At 42.3% G+C, this 19,736-nt stretch overlaps 1 protein-coding gene across 2 annotated transcripts in view; it reads left to right on the top strand.

Moving 5' to 3' along the window:
• The window catches only part of LOC111981894 (sterile alpha motif domain-containing protein 14-like), a 59,675-nt gene that overhangs the window by 13,752 nt on the left and 26,187 nt on the right, over window positions 1–19,736 (top strand). For both annotated transcript variants that reach the window (XM_070449174.1, XM_024013386.2), the window contains exons 3-7: window positions 8,733–8,890; window positions 9,894–10,227; window positions 10,504–10,603; window positions 10,724–10,792; window positions 10,941–11,097. In XM_070449174.1, coding sequence (XP_070305275.1) covers window positions 8,733–8,890; window positions 9,894–10,227; window positions 10,504–10,603; window positions 10,724–10,792; window positions 10,941–11,097 — 818 coding nt within the window. The remainder of the gene's footprint in view (window positions 1–8,732; window positions 8,891–9,893; window positions 10,228–10,503; window positions 10,604–10,723; window positions 10,793–10,940; window positions 11,098–19,736) is intronic.

Raw genomic sequence — 19,736 nt, 5'->3', positions numbered from 1 at the left:
CCRTRTCTTGYTTGCTTCGCCAGCTCTCTGGCGTTTTCTTTAATATACTGTGAACCCTTTCCTCTAGTGATGCAGCTGCGAGATTGACCTTCATACCTCTCTAGAAAGGCCCACAGGGAAATAAAGAGTCAGGGGTAGTGCGCTCAGTAGACCTATAGTGGGGGTGGGCTGCAGTATATCCGTCTCCTACCTACTCTATGTATGGTCTGTGTAGAATCCAATAAAGGGTGGGAGGATGGCTTATGGGGGATGACAGGGGAGTGTGGCTTGGTTTGGTCAATATTTAATGGTGCCTCTTAGCACAGACACTAGGTCTAATAAGAGCAGGGGGGGGGGTAATGTGCACCGCTGGGGATAACAGAATGGGAAAAAATTAAGAGGTGATTMTCAGTTCACCCTCCTCCTTCACCCCACTTTACTCCTCCTTGTTGTCTCGTATAATGTTGTCAACAATGTGAACAGGAGGGTTGAGATACTTGAGCCAAGAAATGTTGTTGTTTTAATGTGAGGGATTCACCCTGTAAAATAACTTGTTGTTGTCTGTTGTCTTTGGGGTCGCTGTGCTTGGTCTCCCTTGACTCGCTCAGTGGAAACGTGGTAGAGAACGTAGGCGGGGGGCGAGCAGAACAGTTTCCCTCTGCGGCAGTTCGGCCTGTCTGCCTTCATTACTGGCTGTGTACATCCTAATACTGAACCACGGAGCCAGCCAATACACAGCTCATCCAATGAACCACAAAGACAATGTCATACTGAACTAGCAGTCACACTGCTGTCGTAGCACACAGCCCATAACACACTGAACCCAACCTAATGCAATAGAGTTTCAATCTTATAGGCTGAGAATTCATATCCACTCAAACCTTACACGGGTATTCTTGATATAAAGCTTGTTTAAGGCTTCAGTTATACTGAACCAAACCTTGCTTCTGGATACAAAGCATGTGTCATATAGTAAACCAACCTTTACATTACCACCCAGGGAGCGAAACCAAACATGTACAACCCAAAACAGAGCCTGTATCATACTCCAACCTAACTCCGCTCCAACAGAGATAGAAAAGGACCTGTTTTAGGGCTGAATCAGGGCCTATAGTATGGATGATTATCAGTCAGACCGCTACAGACAGAGATGGTTTGGTTGGCCTGCATCCCACAGGGAACTCACTCTGCTGCTGCTGTAGCTGTAGCATTGATTGCTAGCTTTACCTCAGCCACCACCACCTAACCAGCTTGAGGAACGCAGCACCAATCCGAAACGGTAGCACACTCAATTCCATTCACCCCCAGATTGAGGAAAATTGAATTTAATGAACCTACACTCTACCACACTGAGTGTTGTGGTTTTGGACTCGATAGCCCAAGCTAGACCCAGTGGTGTCTATCTATACAAATTAGCTTTGAGTGCTGCTTGAGTTTTAGCCTGCTGTGCAAGGATGTACCACTCGACAACACTACTAGAGCAATTCACTTCTGTGTTCAATTCTATTTCTGGAGGGATGTGTGACATGCAGGGGTTGGAACCAATTTTTTTCTCCCAATCGTATCGTTCATAACAGAACCAATATTTTTTTGTTCAGTTCCACTGTTCCGACCGGCAAAATAAAGTTCTTAACCGGTTTKAACCAAAAAAGTAACCATTAATAATCAGAATTATACTTCTGGAGGAGCAGCTTCTACGAAGGAACATTGAATGTCTTTGAACTTCAGAGAGTTGGTTTAACGTTGGACCAAAACTAGCTGGCTAGCTTGTGTGTGCAGAGCTGCACCAGAATCAAAATAAAACATTTGTAGTTAATATATCCAATGTCAAACGTGATAACTATTTAATATCCTTAACTAGCGTTGAAAAAGTTWATCCATTCTTCTCTAATAAAGAATCTCTCTCCCTAATTTCTGAATCACACTTGTAACTTCAGTAGTAGGCTAGCAGGCAGGCAGACACTGGAAAAAGAGTGAGGGCTTTGCATAGAAGCTTTGTTGCATTTTGTTTTTGCAAATGGATGCCCGGAATGTAAAATAATGTTATTAACCGGTTCCCATGGTTCTGTTCCAGAATAGTATAGATTACTTTCGTTCCAGGTTTTGATTCTGTTCCTTGAAAAATTACGTTCTTTCCGGGTTTCGGTTCTGTTCCCTGAATTGGTTCCGACCCCTGGTGATATTGTGTGCTGTTTTTAACTTGGACTGATTACAATGCTTCTGTAAGATAACAGATGGCTACTGTTGAGTCGTGATTTCCGAAGCAAAGGAGGTTCCCTTTCGTCGACTGTGAGGTGCATGAAAAGGTCTCCTCCATCTCTGAGCATGTAGCCCATAACATGAACAGAGCGGGCGAAAGGCCAGTTGGGTGTTCAACCTTCCTTGTCAGTAGGCTGATGACAGAACTACGGGTGGAAAATGTCACTCTGCCTCCATTTGACCACTGCTGGGTCACTGAGCAGCACAAACATTGATTTACAGAGTGCACCCCAAATTGCACCTTATTCCCTAGGGCCCATAGAGCTCTAGTCAAAAGTAGTGCAAAAGTAGGGATCAGGGTGCCATTTGGCATGCACCCACAATTTGAATGGATGAACAACAGGGATCTGAATATAGCCATAGTGAGTCATATAGACMTTATACTTTCATTCTCAAATTCAACCCCTCATGTTAAGACAGTGTCGTAAGCTAGGACAGTGTAGAGAGAGAGCGACGTCCAAATTTGCCCGACCACAGTCAAGTGGAGTCCAGTGGAAGTGCTGCAGTATTTTGGAGCTCATTGTGCATTGTGGTCTTCTTAGATGAGAATGGATCTCTGGTCATTTGGTGTGATCTGTCACACCTGCCCTTTTATTCAGACTGCTCAATAAATCAAATCAAATTGTATTTGTCACATGTGCCGAATACAACAGGTGTAGTAGACCTTACAGTGAAATGCTTTCTTACGAGCCCTTAACCAACAATGCAGTTAAAAAAAATAATCCCCCTCCCCAAAATAACAATAAGAAATAAAAAGAACAAATAATTAAAAAGCAGCAGTAAAATATCAATAGCGAGGCTATATACAGGGGGTAACAGTACAGAGTAAAGGTGCGGGGGCACCGGCTAGTCGAGGTAATTCTGGTAATATGTACATGTAGTTAGAGTTATAAAAGTGACTATGCATAGATAATAACAGAGAGTAGCAGCAGCGTAAAAGAGGGGGGGGGGGAAATGTAAATAGTCTGGGAGTATGGTCGTCTGCTTGAAACTAGTTGGTATTACAGACAGGGAGAGGTTGAAAATGTCCGTGAAGAAACTTACCAGTTAGTCAGCGTATGCTTGGAGTACAGTACACGTCCTGGTAATCCGTCTGGCCCTGCGGCCTTGTGAATGTTGACCTGTTTAAAGGTCTTACTCACATCGGCTGTGGAGAGCGTGATCACACAGCGTGATCACACAGTCGTTCGGAACAGCTGAAGCATGCATGCTTCAGTATTACTTGCCTCGAAACGAGCATAGAAGTAGTTTAGCTCGTCTGGTAGGCTCGTGTCACTGGGCAGCTCTCGGCTGTGCTTCCCTTTGTAGTCTGTAATAGTTTGCAAGCCCTGCCACATCCGACGAGTGTCGGAGCCGTTGTAGTAAAATTCTATCTTAGTCCTGTATTGACCCTTTACCTGTTTGATGGTTCGTCGGAGGGCATAGAGGGATTTCTTATAAGCTTCCGGGTTAGACTCCCACTCCTTGAAAGCGGCAGCTCTACACTTTAGCTCAGTGCGGATGTTCCCTGTAATCCATGGCTTCTGGTTGGGGTATGTACAGTCACTGTGGGGATGAAGTCATCGATGCGCTTATTGATGAAGCCAGTAACTGATGTGGTGTACTCCTCAATGCCATTGGAAGAATCCCGGAACATATTCCAGTCTGTGCTAGCAAAACAGTCCTGTAGCTTAGCATCTGCTTCATCTGACCACTTTTTTATTGACTGAGTCACTGGTGCTTCCTGCTTTAATTATTGCTTGTAAGCAGGAATCAAGAGGATAGACTTATGGTCAGATTTGCCAAATGGAGGGTGGGCTTTGTACGCATCTCTGTGTGTGGAGTAAAGGTGATCTAAAGTTTTTTTCCCTCTGGTTGCACATTTAACATGCTGGTAGAGATTTGGTAAAATGGATGTAAGTTTCCCTGCATTAAAGTCCCCGGCCACTAGGAGCGCCGCCTCTGGATGAGCGTTTTCCTGTTTGCTTATGGCGGTATACAGCTCATTAAGTGMGGTCTAAGTGCCAGCATCGGTCTGTGGTGGTATGCTACGAAAAATACAGATGAAAACTCTTTAGGTAGATAGTGTGGTCTACAGCTTATCATGATATACTCTACCTCAGGCGAGCAAAACTTTGACACTTCCTTAGATATCGTGCACCAGCTGTTGTTTACAACTATACATAGACCGGCAACCCTCGTCTTACCAGAGGATGCGGTTCTATCTTGCCGATACAGTGTAAAACCCGCCAGCTGTATATCCTTCATGTCGTCGTTCAGCCACTACTCGGTGAAACATAAGATATTACAGTTTTGAATGTCCCGTTGGTAGTTTAATCTTGCTCGTAGGTCATCGATTTCATTTCCCAATGATTGCACGTTGGCCAATAGAGCGGATGGCAGTGGGGGTTTACTCGCTCGCCTACGAATTCTCAGAAGGCAGCCCGACCTCCGCCACATTTTTGTCTGTCTTGTCTTCTGGCAAGTGACAGGGATTTGGGCCTGTTCCCAGGAAAGCAGTATATCCTTCACGTCGGACTTGTTAAAGGAAAAAGCTTCTTTCCAGCTCGTGGTGAGTAATCGCTGTTCTGATGTCCAGAAGTTATTTTCGGTCATAAGAGACAGTAGCAGCAACATAATGTACAAAATAAGTTACAAAATAAGTTATAAACAACGCAAAAAAAATGAACAAAATAACACAGTTGGTTAGGAGCACATAAGATGTCAGCCATCCTCTCCGGCGCCCTTCTACAGATAGGTGTCATGACAGTACAGTAATGTGTCATTACCAATGCTAGGAGTCATATGCAGAATCCTATACCGCATAAGGTTTACATGAAGATTCCTTCGTTGATGTTAGGTGCAATGACCATTAACTGTAATACTGTTTAAATAGTTTGTCTGCATTAAATTAAAAACAGTARAAGTCGTCTGCACCACAATTCAATTCAGGGAAACGTTTCCTCACATTCTGACTCGGAATATTTGAAAAACTATTCTAAAACAATGTATTTTAATGAGCTGTAGATAAATCGGTGTTGCTAAGGAGTAGATTTTTTATTTATTTTTTTACTTGAATTGAGGTTAAATTGAACCTCATGTCCGAGTGTGTTCATCAACACTCCCTTCCTTATCATTATCCCAGTGTCTCTGAACCTCGCTGAGAGCCTGAACGGACAGTGTGCTGCCTGGGCATTTYTACATGAYTAAAGACCAATTATATTAGAGTGAACACTCAGCCATGGGAGAGAGGGAAGAGGATGTGCACGTCAAGAAATATGAGTCGATCTTTAGATTTCCTCTTCATTCTCACACAAATCACAAACACTCGAGTCATATTTTCTCCCACTTTTATTTTTTCTGAGTTTTATTACTTTTGGTGTCGGTGGTGGGATCCTTTGAAAATAGGTTCTTAGCTATTTAGCCTAATATTGTCCAGGACATGATATTAATTACTATATACTGTATATTTCAAAAATCTTGCCCAAACCTGAATGGCTGCAGGGGGCATCAGAGAAGAGAACTTCAGTGATAATGTGTGTTTCATAGCTGATGAAAGGTCTCACCACTTTCCTCTGGTGTATCTTATTTTTAGTCTGTCTCGGCAGACTGGCTGGTGTTAGATCCTCTATTATAGAGCAGTCAGTGCTGTTCTGTTCTGTGTAGTACAGTACAGTACAGTCTGTGATGAGATCTGAGCGTCAGCATGGTGAGAGAGAGGTATCAGATTAATCCTGTTAGTTGGCGCTTTCACTGCAGCGTGGMCGGCAATGAATCATCACTGGCCTCCATTCTGAAAMAACAACAGTAACAAGAGCACTTAGCTGTTGACTCAGGCACATCTGGTCCCTCTGTGTCTCATAACTGTACTGATGCACCTGTTCCTGAAGAGGGAGAGGGGAAGAATAAAAAAAAACTAATACAATTGAATTACATATTTCTCACAAGTAATAGATCAATTGTATTATGTCAATTGCTTTGACTTTTATACATGTTTGATTAGGTAATTGTGGTGCATGAATCCCTACTACACTGCCAATGCTCCCCAAGCAAAAAGCTAATGTTTAGTAGAGGGACAGAGGCACTGTGTGTGTGGATCGATACAGTGCCTTCAGAAAGTATCCAAACCCCTTGACTTATTACACATTTTGTTGTGTTACAGCCTGAATAAAATAAACAATTCTCACCCCTCTACACACAATACCCAATAATAACAAGGTTTTTAGAAATGTTTGCAAATGTATTGAACATGAAACACAGAAATATCTAATTATAGGTATGCTTGATGCAGCCTCCACCATGCTTGAAAATTTGAAGAGTGGTACTCAATGATGTGTTGTGTTGGATTTGCCCCAAACATAACGTTTTGTATTCAGGACATGAAGTTAACTTCTTTGCTACATTTTTTGCAGTGTTACTTTAGTGCCTTGTTACAAACAGGATGCATGTTTTAGAATATTTCTGTTCTATACAGGCTTCCTTCTTTCACTTTGTCAATTAGGTTAGTATTGTGGAGTWACTACAATGTTGTTGATCAATCCTCAGTTTTCTCTTATCACAGCCATTAAACTCTGTAACTGTTTTAAAGTCATGGTGAAATCCCTGAGTGGTTTTCTTCCTTTCCGGGGACTGATTTAGGAAGGACACCTGTATCTTTGTAGTGACTGGGTCTATTGCTACACCATCCAAAGTGTAATGAATAACTTCACCATGCTCAAAGGGATATTCAATGTCTGCTTTTTTAAAAACCCATTTACCAATAGGTGCCCTTCATTGCGAGGCATTGGAAAATSTTCCTGGTCTTTGTGGTTGAATCTGTGTTTGAAATTCACTGCTCGACTGTGGGGCCTTACAGATAATTGTATGAGTCGTGTACAGAGATGAGGTAGTCTTTCCAAAATCACGTAAGGATCCGCCCCTTTTTTTAAATTTCACCCTAAAATGACATACCCAGATCTAACTGCCTGTAGATCAGGCCCTGAAGCAAGGATATGCATATTCTTGATACCATTTGAAAGCAAACACTTTGAAGTTTGTGGAAATGTGAAAGGAATGTAGGTTAATATAACACATTACATCTGGTAAAAGATAATACAAAGAAAAAACCAACAGTTTTTTTTGTATATTTATTGTATATTTTTTGTATCATCATCTTTGAAATGAAAGAGAAAGGCCATAATGTATTATTCCAGCCCAGGTGCCATTTAGATTTTGGCCACTAGATGGCAGCAGTGTATGTGCAGAGTTTTAGACTGATCCAATGAACCATTGTATTTCTGTTCAAACCCTTTGTATCAAGACTGCCCAAATTTGCCTAATTTGTTTATTAATAACTTTTCTAGTTCAAAACTGTGCACTCTCCTCAAACAATAGCATGGTATTCTTTCACTGTAATAGCTACTATAAATTGGACAGTGCAGTTAGATTAACAAGAATTTAAGCTTTCTGCCACTATCAGATATGTCTATGTCCTGGGAAATTTTCTTGTTACTTACAACCTCATGCTAATCGCATTAGCCTACGTTAGCTCAATCGTCCCGTGAGGGGCCCACCGACCCTGAAGAAGTTTTAAGCACTATTATTGCACACAGAGTGAGTCCATGCAACTTATTATGTGACTTGTTAAGCAACATTGTACTCCAGAAGTTATTACAGCTTGCCATAACAAATGGGTTGAATACTTATTGACTCATACACTTCAGCTTATTATTTGTTATTAATTTGTCAACATTTATAAAACATAATTCCCCCTTGACATTATGGGGTATTGTGTGTAGGCCAATGACACAAAATCTAAATTTAATGAATTTTAAATTCAGGCTGTAACATAACAAAATGTGGAAAAAGTCAAGGGGTGTGAATACTTTCTGAAGGCACTGTAAGAGAGGACCAGGTCGTAGGTCAATGTTCATCCCCCACAATCCTCTACTGACTCAGTCACAGGGGAACGTCCAATGTGATTAAATAGATTCATTGTCATGTATTTGGGGGCTGGGGGCTGGATAAATGGAGTGAAGGATGGAGGGATGAGGGGAGGAGAGGGAGAGGTAATTGATGGAAACGCTGAAGGGCTCTCAGATTGGGGTCAAGAGGTCAAAGGCAAAAGGATCGTTCCTCTGGGTTCACCGCAGATAGAGGATGTTACAGCAGGGGGAGGATCAGATAAACATATTTCATCTGATCAATTAAACTCCTCAGTTTGACATGCAAAAGGTGGTATAACGGTATCTTGTACCTTCTTGTAACACAGACGTTAGAGGATTTATTTTACATGCAGGGAATTAGCTTTTGCCCAGTAGTTTATCTTTCTAGGTCCCAGGTGAAATTAATATATTATAATAGCTGTAGCCTAATGTTTAGGTCTGGGCTTTCCTTGTAACACATTCTGCATCAAATGGATCTGTTGAAAGCGCTTCTCAAATCTGTGTCCACTACTTATTTGAGCTTTTCTCTGTGAACTTCCCTCAGACCTGAATGATCTGAATATCATCATTTTCTCTGTGATCTTCCCTCAGACCTGAACGAGGCCATCCCAGAGACAGAGCTGCTGGACAACAGCATACAGAAGGGGCGTGCCCAGCTCTCCGTCAAAGCCAGGAGGCACCGCCCCTCTCGCTCTCGCTTCCGAGACAGCGTCAGCTCCACAGAGGGAGATGACAGTCTGGAGAGGAAGGTGAGTGACAGGCGTGAGAGCCAATCAATCGATGAGATGGACTCTCAAAGGGACAGGCACACTCCTTTGTAGTCTGATGATGACCTTGTAGCATGTGATAACAAAAGACAAGGGCCTTGTCTTGTCTTGGTAATACAGTATAGATAGACATCTTTGTATAGACAGCACAAGGGAGATTTTAGGTATTTATTGCGCATTTTATATAGTCAMTATWCCATAATACTGCACACATGTAGCTAAGTAACATAGCAACTATAGCTGTATAACTAACAGCGCTGTACATGCCTATACTCGTGAGTAGATCCTGATTGGTGAAAAACAAAGCTTGACTCAATCAGGCATTGAATCATGTTTCACTGCTTCATTTGACAATCAGATTTTATGATTGAATTCTTTAGATTCAAACCCATTTAGTTGTAGACGGTAAAATACCATGCAACCATCCATATGAAATCCGTTTCTTAGTCCTAAAACTCATTTCAGATGATATGGAGATTATCAGATGGGAAAATGTCTTAATGGCCTAGGCTATTTTGGAGGGCATTGGAGTGTGTGTCTCGCTCTCTTCATATCTGTTGTTTGGTCGTTTTGAGTGTTTTCTCTCACTAGAGTTACGGTCAATTCAAATTGCATTCCAGCCCATTCAGGCATTTCATTGGACAAGCACTTAATTTGAAAAGTACCATACTACAGTTATTAGCATTTTCCCATTCAAATTTCATGTCCAATTATTCCTTACTATACAGTAGGTGGAATGGAATTGACCCAAACTCATATGTCCCTAATTGTGTTCATGAGTGGGTGCATGCATGTGTATATATGCGTAAGTGCATGCTTGTGTGTGTGTATGTACGTGTGTCTGTCTGTCTGTCTCTCTGTGTGTGTAGGTGTGTGTGTTGGTGTGTGGTTGTGTGTGTGCGTGCGTGCATGTGTGTGTTTATTGTTTGTGTCAGTCAGTTCACATATAAACATGTTGTGGTGTTTCTGAATCTTTGTGCCATAGTGTTTGGACAGCCCTCTGCACTCCGTCCGTTCCCCCCTCCACTCCACCCTGCGAGGAGGCTCCTCCCCTTCGCCTGATTCGCTCCTCTCCTCGTCCTCCCCTTGTCCCACCTTACGGAGCCCCGTCTTCTCCTTCGACACCTCCTCCTTACGGCGCTCCCCGGAGGAGGGCGGGACCGGGTCGCCAGCCCCTCGGGGGCGTTACCGCCAACTGACAAATGCCACGTCTCAGGAGGCCCTGGTGACCACGCCCAACAGCTCTCCCTCCAAGTCATGTCCCAGTTCGGACTGCTCGCCTGTTTACATTCGACGGGCACGATGCCCAGACAGTGAGGGTACGAGAGGCAGACAAATCCACAAACGAAGAATTAAATGCCCTGTGATATTAACTGTGGTATATTAAGCCTAAATAGGCAAAACACACACACACACACAAACACAAACAAACAAAGAAAGAAAGAAAGAAAGAAACAAACAAACAAACAAACAGCCAAAAATGTATTGATACACAACCACCATTCCATTAAGGCCACACCAAAATGTTGGTAATGGTGGGTTAATGCTTTGATTAATCAATAATGAACTAATTGCCATTTTTCATTATTTCTCAGTGTTAGTTTCAGAAGACAGTCGGGACACCAGCCCGGCCGACCCCGGCAACAACAGCCTTATCTTCGACAAGAAGACCAAGAGGAGATTCTTGGACCTGGGGTAAGTGCTCAATTTTCAGACATTTAAACGGTTTACATTGTAAACACATTGTAAATTTGTCCGTTTCAAAACTGTTGCTTTCTGTTGATTTTAACCCACAATTTTTTTGTTCTTCTGAAGGGTCACGTTGAGACGCTCCTATGTGAGAGTCAGAAAAGACAAGTCAAAYAGACTGTCAATGGGAAGCMGGTGAGTCCATGGGAAGCCATTTTGKCTCTGTCCCTCTGTTTCAATACAGGAGGCAAMATTTTGRCTCTATTAGACCTAGTTAGCATATGAGAGACACCATTTTGGCTCTTTCAGTTAGCATATTGAATATCTCTCTTTCTCTGCACAGGGAGCCATCTGAGAGCCCGTCCAGGTCCTCTGGCTCTTTCGTGCCTTTCTCCTGGTTCACTGACAGCACCAGGGGCTCCGTGTCATCCGGGGCAACTCCGCCCTGCTCCCCSAAACTGGTCTCACAGGACTGCAGCCCCCGCAAGTCCAACTCCCAGGTAACTCACATCCACAATAACATATAGACAGACGCCTTCAGATATCATATTTAGGTCAGACTGCACTATTATGTTACTACTACCATTGTCCACTTTGTGTTTTTATCATTATCAGAGGCCTCATGTGTTTATGTTAGCATTAGCATATAGGCTAGTCTTCATTTCATGTCTGTCATTAAGATTTCTGCCACATCTGACAATGTCACAAAAATGATGCGCGCGCTTCAAAGGGACAGAAGGCCACGTGTTGTTATGGTTGTGGATGGTCAGATAGCTAGCAACAATTTTAAGAAGCTGTCATATGGTGAATTGTAAGTGGCTCGTTTCAGCTCGTTTAAACTTGTTCTTGATACCATGTCTTGTTTTGAGGTGTTTTGACTGTCACCTCTATGCTTTTATGGAGAAAGAAATGGCTAGATATCTAGTTAACCAATAACTGTAATGATGTATTTGAGAGATAAGTGCTCAATGTGCAACTGTATTTTTGTTTTCAATAAACATTGGAGACGAAATATAGTTTACATGTTGTCAACAATCTAGGCCAACCCTTGTTTTTCCCCATACTGTAGTTGCACATGCATCGGTTTTGTTGCTAAACAACCAAACTGTCTATACATTCCACAGTTTAAATAACCGAGAAACGGATGCTGCTATTACCCTTGGAGATATGCCAAATGCATGTTACAAATTGTCAAGAAGGAGAAAACTTTCTCACTCACTCACTCACTCACTCACTCACTCACTCACTCACTCACTCACTCACTCACTCACTCACTCACTCACTCACTCACTCNCTCACTCACTCACTCACTCACTCACTCACTCACTCACTCACTCACTCACTCACTCACTCACTCACTCACTCACTCACTCACTCACTCACTCACTCTCACTCTCTCTCACACACATACACACATATATATAATTGATCTGGAGAGGCCCACGGTGTGACTCAGCTCCTGTGGAGAGTCTGAGGGATTGAAACCCAATTAGGAAACAGGGCGCGTTTTCCTCTGTGTCCAAGAGGGTGCTCCTATTCGACATTTATCGACAAGCATGGCTACATTTACACAGAGGGGAACTCGATGGCCCATTGTGCGGCACGATGTCACATACTCGTGTCAAATGTAACCTGTTTCAGAAAAGATATTGACAGATGACTTCGGGAGTTAAAACAAGAACATGGCACCGATGCAAGAGACTCTTCCGTTGTTAGATCCGATTGACCACGTTGAGGGGTTTTGGCATTGCTCTCTTCCTCTTACATGGTTTGGTACATGCGCATCTATTGGATGGAAAACATAGCTTAATATACAGATGAAAGAAGCTGGAAGGAGATAGGCGTATAGTGGTTGTCCGTTCAAAATACCCAGGACGGCAGACATATGCCTCCCACTGACTTTGCACCAGCTAATTAAAGCCTCTGCCAAAGGCCTGAGTATTTCTAAGGGAAATAGATTATATTTCAGAAGGTTGTGGGCCAATGAACGTTTAGCTAAGAGGCACAGAAAGGACTGAAATATACAGCCGTCCAATCACACCGTTGATGTGACAAAACAAGGTGTGTGTTCGCATATCAAAGTGTTTCTATTTCACTGTCAAACGTATAGTTAAGAGCATGCCTGGCTCTTGGAGCTTTATAGTTTTTCTGCTTATGTGGACAAATTGCTTCATAGATCGAAGGTGTTATAAGCCCTTGTCAGCACAACAAATATGGTATGTTACATATTGAGATATGTCTCGGCCATAGATGATGACATTCTTTCTGCTAATATGTTAATGTGTAGCCTGTCCATATCCTTGCCATGAAAACATATAAGCAGTAGGTACACCCACAGGACACCTAACAATACACCTATTTCTTGTTGGATGTCTCTCTTTGCCCACATTTGCAGTCGTAGGCAGAAATCCCATGATGCGATCGATGCTGTTGATTTACTCACCTTGGTGACTTGACCGCTGCGATGCTTTTAGCTAACCACAACATCAATGTCAAGACAACTAGATTACCGTTTAACAAAAGAAGGAACGCAACACAGCAGAGCATTTTTCCACTTAGTGGTTAATAATAGATATTATGATGCCCTTGTTTACATATGCTTTAAAAAAAAACTACTTTTGAATTAACCATTGACAGACTAAGTTCGGTGAGTTCATCAATATAGCCCTCTATGGTAGAAAACACCCATCCCCCCCTCTCAGCTTCACTTGGTTTGATCCATTCAGATTCAAAACCCTCCCAAATATTGGGGCAGGGGGATTGTTTATACATACTCTCTAACACCTGCCTCATGACACATCTAAAAACCCCAGTAGCAACATGTTGGGAGCATGGGCCTATCCCAAATAGCACCTTTATTTCCCGTAAAGTGCAATACTTTTGACTACAGGGCAAATGTAGTGAACTTTATAGGGACTAGAGTGCAATTTAGAACAGAGCTCCATGGGGTTTAATAGTGAGGAGTAGCTATGCAAAGCATCCCAGATGCACTTAGTCATCAGCATTGGGGCCGGGGTCCTTCGCCTCTGCACAGCAATTAAAGCTTCAGCTTCCCATTGAAAGCGGAGGGCCGTTAAATCCCTTTCTACCACTGTGTGCCTGTCCAGCTGGGTTAATGGCTCTAGAATGCATCCCAAATGGCACCCTATTCCCTACATAGTGCACTACTTTTGAACAGAGCCCTATGGGCCCTGGTCAAAAATCAGTGGTATAAAGTACTTAATAAGGAAAAATACTTGAAAGTACTACTTAAGTGTTTTTTTGGGGTATGTGTACTGACTCACTAAACACTTTGTAAATGACGGGTGAGTGTTGGAGTGTGCCCCTGGCTAACCGTAAAAAAATATATWCAAGAAAATTGTGCCTTCTGCTTTGCTTAATATAAGGACTTTTAAATGATTTATACTTTTACATTTGATACTTAAGTATATTTTAGCAATTACATTTACTTTTGATGCTTAAGTATATTTGAAAACAAATACTTTTAGACTTTTGCTCAAGTAGTATTTTACTGGGTGACTTTAAATTTTACTTGAGTCATTTTCTATTAAGGTATATTTACTTTTACCCAAGTATGACAATTAGGTACTTTTTTCACCATTGTCAAAAGTAGTGCACTATATACACTACCGGTCAAAAGTTTTAGAATACCTACTCATTCAAGAGTTTTTCTTTATTTTTACTTTTTTCTACATTGTAGAATAATAGTGAAGACATCAGAACTATGAAATAACACATATGGAATCATGTAGTAACCAATTAAGTGTTACACAAATATAAATATATTTTATATTAGAGATTCTTCAAATAGCCACCTTTTGCCTTGATGACAGCTTTGCACACTCTTGGCATTTTCTCAACCAGTTTCATGAGGTAGTCACCTGGAATGCATTTCAATGAACAGGTGTGCCGCCTTAAAAGTTAATTTGTGGAATTTCTTTCCTTATTGCGTTTGAGCCAATCAGTTGTGTTGTGACAAGGTAGGGAGGTATACAGAAGATAGCCCTATTTGGTAAAAGACCAAGTCCATATTATGGCAAGAACAGCTCAAATAAGCAAAGAGAAATGAGAGTCCATCAGTACTTTACGACATGAAGGTCAGTCAATATGGAACATTTCAAGAACTTTGAAAGTTTCTTCAAGTGCAGTTGCAGAAACGATCAAGTGCTATGATGAAACTGGCTCTCATGAGAACTGCCACAGGAATGGAAGATCCAGCCAGAGTTACCTCTGTTGCAGAGGATAAGTTCATTAGCATTACCAGCCTCAGAAATTGCAGCCCAAATAGATGCTTCAGAGTTCAAGTAACAGACACATCTCAACGTCAACTGTTCAGCGGAGACTGTGATTCAGGCCTTTGTGGTTGAATTGCTGCAAAGAAACCACTACTAAAGGACACCAATAAGAAGGAGAGACTTGCTTGGGCCAAGAAACACAAGCAGTGGACATTAGACTGGTGGAAATCTGTCCTTTGGTCTGGAGTCCAAATTGGAGATTTTTGGTTCCAACCACCGTGTTTTCGTGAGATGCGGCTTGTGGCTATTACGGATGATCTCTGCATGCGTATTTCCCACCGTAAAGCATGGAGGAGGAGGGGTTATGGTGTGGGTGTGGGTGTGCTTTGCTGGTGACACTGTCAGTGATTTATTTGAATTCAAGGCATACTTAACCAGCATGGTTACCACAGCATTCTGCAGCGATACGCCATCCCATCTGGTTTGGGCTTAGTGGGACTATCATTTGTTTTTCAACAGGAGTATGACCCAACACACCTCCAGGCTGTGTAAGGGCTATTTGACCAAGAAGGAGAGTGATGGAGTGCTGCATCAGATCACCTGACCTCCACAATCACCCGACCTCAACCCAATTGAGAGGGTTTGGGATGAGTCGGACCTCAGAGTGAAGGAAAAGAAGCCAACAAGTGCTCATTATATGTGGGAACTCCTTCAAGACTGTTGGAAAAACATTCCAGGTGAAGCTGGTTGAGAGAATGCCAAGAGTGTGCAAAGCTGTCCAAGGCAAAGGGTGGCTACTTTGAAGAATCTCAAATATAAAATATTATTATAAAAAATATTTTGATTTGTTTAACCCTTTTTTGGTTACTATATGATTCCATATGTGTTATTTCATAGTTTTGATGTGTTCGTTATTATTCTACAATGTAGAAAATAGTAAAAAKAAAGAAAAACCCTTGAATGAGTAGGTGTTCTAAAACTTTGGACCGGTAGTGTAGGGCACAGAGTGCCCTTTGGGACGCAGCCCTAATAAGCTTGGTGTCTGGAGAGGAGGCAGATACCCATGACTTTGCCTTCCTCCTCTGCACTGGAGATTTTGGCCCCTGCACTGTGGCTCTCAAGGGGACTGTCAAGGGCTGTTATAGGGCTGTGTGTCTGTGTGAGTTTTTGTTGTGTGTGTGCATGCATATGTGTTTACAGGGGCATCATTTGAGAGGGCAATTCATCCAAAATATGATGCTTATGTATTATTTTTCAGTGTTACTGCTGTGACCAAACATTTTATATTTCTAAGCTACAACTGTTTGAAAATAAGGTTTACAAACAATGCATTAATATCCTACTAATGTCAGATGTAATTGATCTTGAACTGGATAAATCAATCGATCCAATGCTGTTTGACCACAGTGGTCACACTCAATGAAAATATCACTGTGTGGGGTGTGTGGTGTGGTGTGTGTGGTGGTGTGTGTGTGGTGTGTGTGGTTTGTGGTGTGTGTGTGTGTGTGTGTGTGTGTGTGGTGTGTTGGGTGTTGTGGTTGGTGTGATGGGAGAGCATGGAGTGATAGTGAGGGTGGGAGAGAGATGGAGAGAGAAGAAGAAGGGGGAGAGAGAGGGAGAGAGCTTATGAAGGATGACGACTGACGGATCGCAGTCGCATCTACGCAAGACTGTTTATAGTCAGTGTAGCAGTGTGTATATCCTCTGATCGTTTGCTTCTCTCATCTGTTTGCCGTTTCATTTGATGGCATTTGAAGCCTTAGCACTGCTCAGTGGGAGAACAGTTTTTCACCTTCTTGGCAATTTCATTTGAAAAGATTGTTAAAGCTATTGCATATCTCCAAGGGTATACAGCAGCATCCGTTTCTCGGTTATTTAAACTGTGGAATGTATAGACAGTTGGTTGTTTAGCAACAAAACCGATGCATGTGCAACTACAGTATGGGGAAAAACAAGGTTGGCCTAGATTGTTGACAACATGTAAACTATATTTCGTCTCCAATGTTTTTGAAAACAAAAATACAGTTGCACATGAGCACTTATCTCTCAAATACATCATTACAGTTATTGTTAGACTAGTATCTAGCCTTTTCTTTCTCCATAGCATAGAGGTGACAGTCAAAACACTCAAAACAAGACATGGTATCAAGAATTTAAAACGAGCTGAAACGAGCCACTTACAATTCACCATATGACAGCTTCTTAAAATTGTTGCTAGCTATCTGCCATCCCAACCATAACAACACGGGCCTTCTGTCCTTTGAAGCGCGCGCATTCATTGTGACATTGTCAGATGTGGCAGAAATCTTAATGACAGACATGAAATGAAGACTAGCCTATATGCTAATGCTAACATAAACACATGAGGCCTCTGATAATGATAAAACACAAAGTGGACAATGGTAGTAACATAATAGTGCAGTCTGACCTAAATTGTATCTGAAGGTCTGTCTATATTTATTGTGGATGTGAGTTACCTGGAGTTGGACTTGCGGGGGCTGCAGTCCTGTGAGACCAGTTTGGGGGAGCAGGCGGAGTGCCCCGATGACACGAGCCCCTGGGCTGTCAGTGAACCAGGGAAAGGCACGAAAGAGCCAGAGGACCTGGACGGGCCTCTCAGAGGCCCTGTGCAGAGGAAAGAGAGATTCAATATGCTAACTGAAAGAGCCAAAATGGTGTCTCTCATAGCTAACTAGGTCTAATAGAGCCAAAATTTGCCTCCTGTATTGAAACAGAGGGACAGAGACAAAATGGCTTCCCATGGACTCACCTGCTTCCCATTGACAGTTCTTTTGACTTGTCTTTTCTGACTCTCACATAGGAGCGTCTCAACGTGACCCTTCAGAAGAACCAAAATTGTGGGTTAAAATCAACAGAAAGCAACAGTTTTGAAACGGACAAATTTACAATGTGTTTACATGTAAACCGTTTAAATGTCTGAAATGAGCACTTACCCCAGGTCAAGAATCTCCTCTTGTGTCTTCTTGTCGAAGATAAGGCTGTTGTTGCCGGGGTCGGCCGGGCTGGTGTCCGACTGTCTTCTGAAACTAACGACTGAGAAAAATGAAAATGGCAATTAGCATTATGATTAATCAAAGCATTAACAACCACCATTACCAACATTTGGTGTGGCCTTAATGGTGGATGGTTGTGTATCAATACATTTTGGCTGTTGTGTTTCTTTCTTCTCTTTTGTCTTGTGTTGTGTGTGTGTGTTTGTGTGTGTGTGTGTGTTTGTTTTGTTTGTTCTTTTTAGCTTAATTTACCAAGTTAATATACAGGGTCATTTCTTTGAATTTGGACGTTTTGTATTGTTTCTGCCCTCTCCGTTACCCTCACTGTCTGGGCCGTGCCCGTCGAATGTAAACAGGCGAGCAGTCCGAACTGGGACAGACTTGGGAGGGGAGGCTGTTGGCGTGGTCACCAGGGCCTCCTGAGACGTGGCATTTGTCAGTTGGCCGGTAACGCCCCCGAGGGGCTGCGACCCGGTCCCGCCTCCTCCGGGGAGCGCCGTAAGGAGGAGGTGTCGAGGAGAGACGGGGCTCCGTAAGGTGGGACAAGGGGAGGACGAGGAGAGGAGCGAATCAGGCGAAGGGGAGGAGGCCTCCTCGCAGGGGGGAGTGGAGGGGGAACGGACGGAGTGCAGAGGGCTGTCCAAACACTAGTAGGCACAAAAGATTCAGAAACACCAACAACATGTTTACTATGTGGACTGACACATAAGACACACACATCACGCACGCACACACCACCCAACCAACAACACAACCACACACACAGGACAGACACACTACACTACATACACAGCAACACATACATACACATTGACATGCAACTCATGAAACAATTAGGGACATATGAGTTTGGGTCAATTCCATTCCCTCTGTATAGTAAGGAATAATTGGACATGAAATTTGAATGGGAAAATGCTATACTTGTAGTATGGTATTTTCAAATTAAGGCGTGCCAATGATGCCTAATGGCGAAATGTTTAATGACCGTAACTCCTAGTGAGAGAAAAACTCAAAAGACCAAACACGATTATGAGAGAGCGAGAACACACCTCCAATGCCCTCCAAAATAGCCTAGGCCATGAACATTCTCTCTCACATATTCCATATCATCTGAATGAGTTAGGACTAAGAAACGGATTCATATGGATGGTTGCATGGTATTTAACCGTCTACAACTAAATGGTTTGAATTCTAAGAATTCAACATAAAATCGTATTGTCAATGAAGCAGTGAATAACATTGATTCAATGCCTGATGAGTCAAAGCTTTTTTTTCACCAATCAGGATTCTACTCACGAGTTAGAGGCATGTACAGCGCTGTTAGTTATACGCTAAAGAGCTCTATGTTACTTAGCTACAATGTGTGCAGTATTATGGTAATGTTGCACATAAAATGCTATAAATAAAATCCCCTTGTGCTGTCTTATACAAAGAATCTATCTATACAAACGTCAATTGTATGTTGGTCACATACACATGGTTAGTAGATGTTAATGGCGTAGTGTAAGGCGAAATGCTTGTGGCTTCAGTTCCGACAAGTGAGCCATATCTAACAGTAAGTCTAACTAATTCCACAACGAGCATACCTAATTACACAGAACTAAAGGATGGGAAAATAATTACGTACAGTTTAAATATATGAATGACCGAGCGACGTGGCAAGGTGCAAGATGGAATAGGACAGTATATACCTATGGAGATGAGTAATTAAGATATTTAACATTATAAGTGACTAGTGATCATTTAATTAAAGTGGCCATGATTTGAGTCTATGTAGGTGCATCAGCCCTCTCTGAGATGATTGCTGTTTAGCCAGCTGAGCTTGAGATAATTATCTCAAAAATGTTTTTTCCACCAGGTGTGCACTCCGGTCTCCAGCTTTGGGATGCA

This window comes from Salvelinus sp. IW2-2015, linkage group LG20 (genome assembly GCF_002910315.2).
Source record: "Salvelinus sp. IW2-2015 linkage group LG20, ASM291031v2, whole genome shotgun sequence".
Classification (NCBI taxonomy): Eukaryota; Metazoa; Chordata; class Actinopteri; order Salmoniformes; family Salmonidae; genus Salvelinus; species Salvelinus sp. IW2-2015.
The sequence above is the reverse complement of the archived record's forward strand: the minus strand, read 5'-3'. Positions and strand labels throughout refer to the sequence as shown.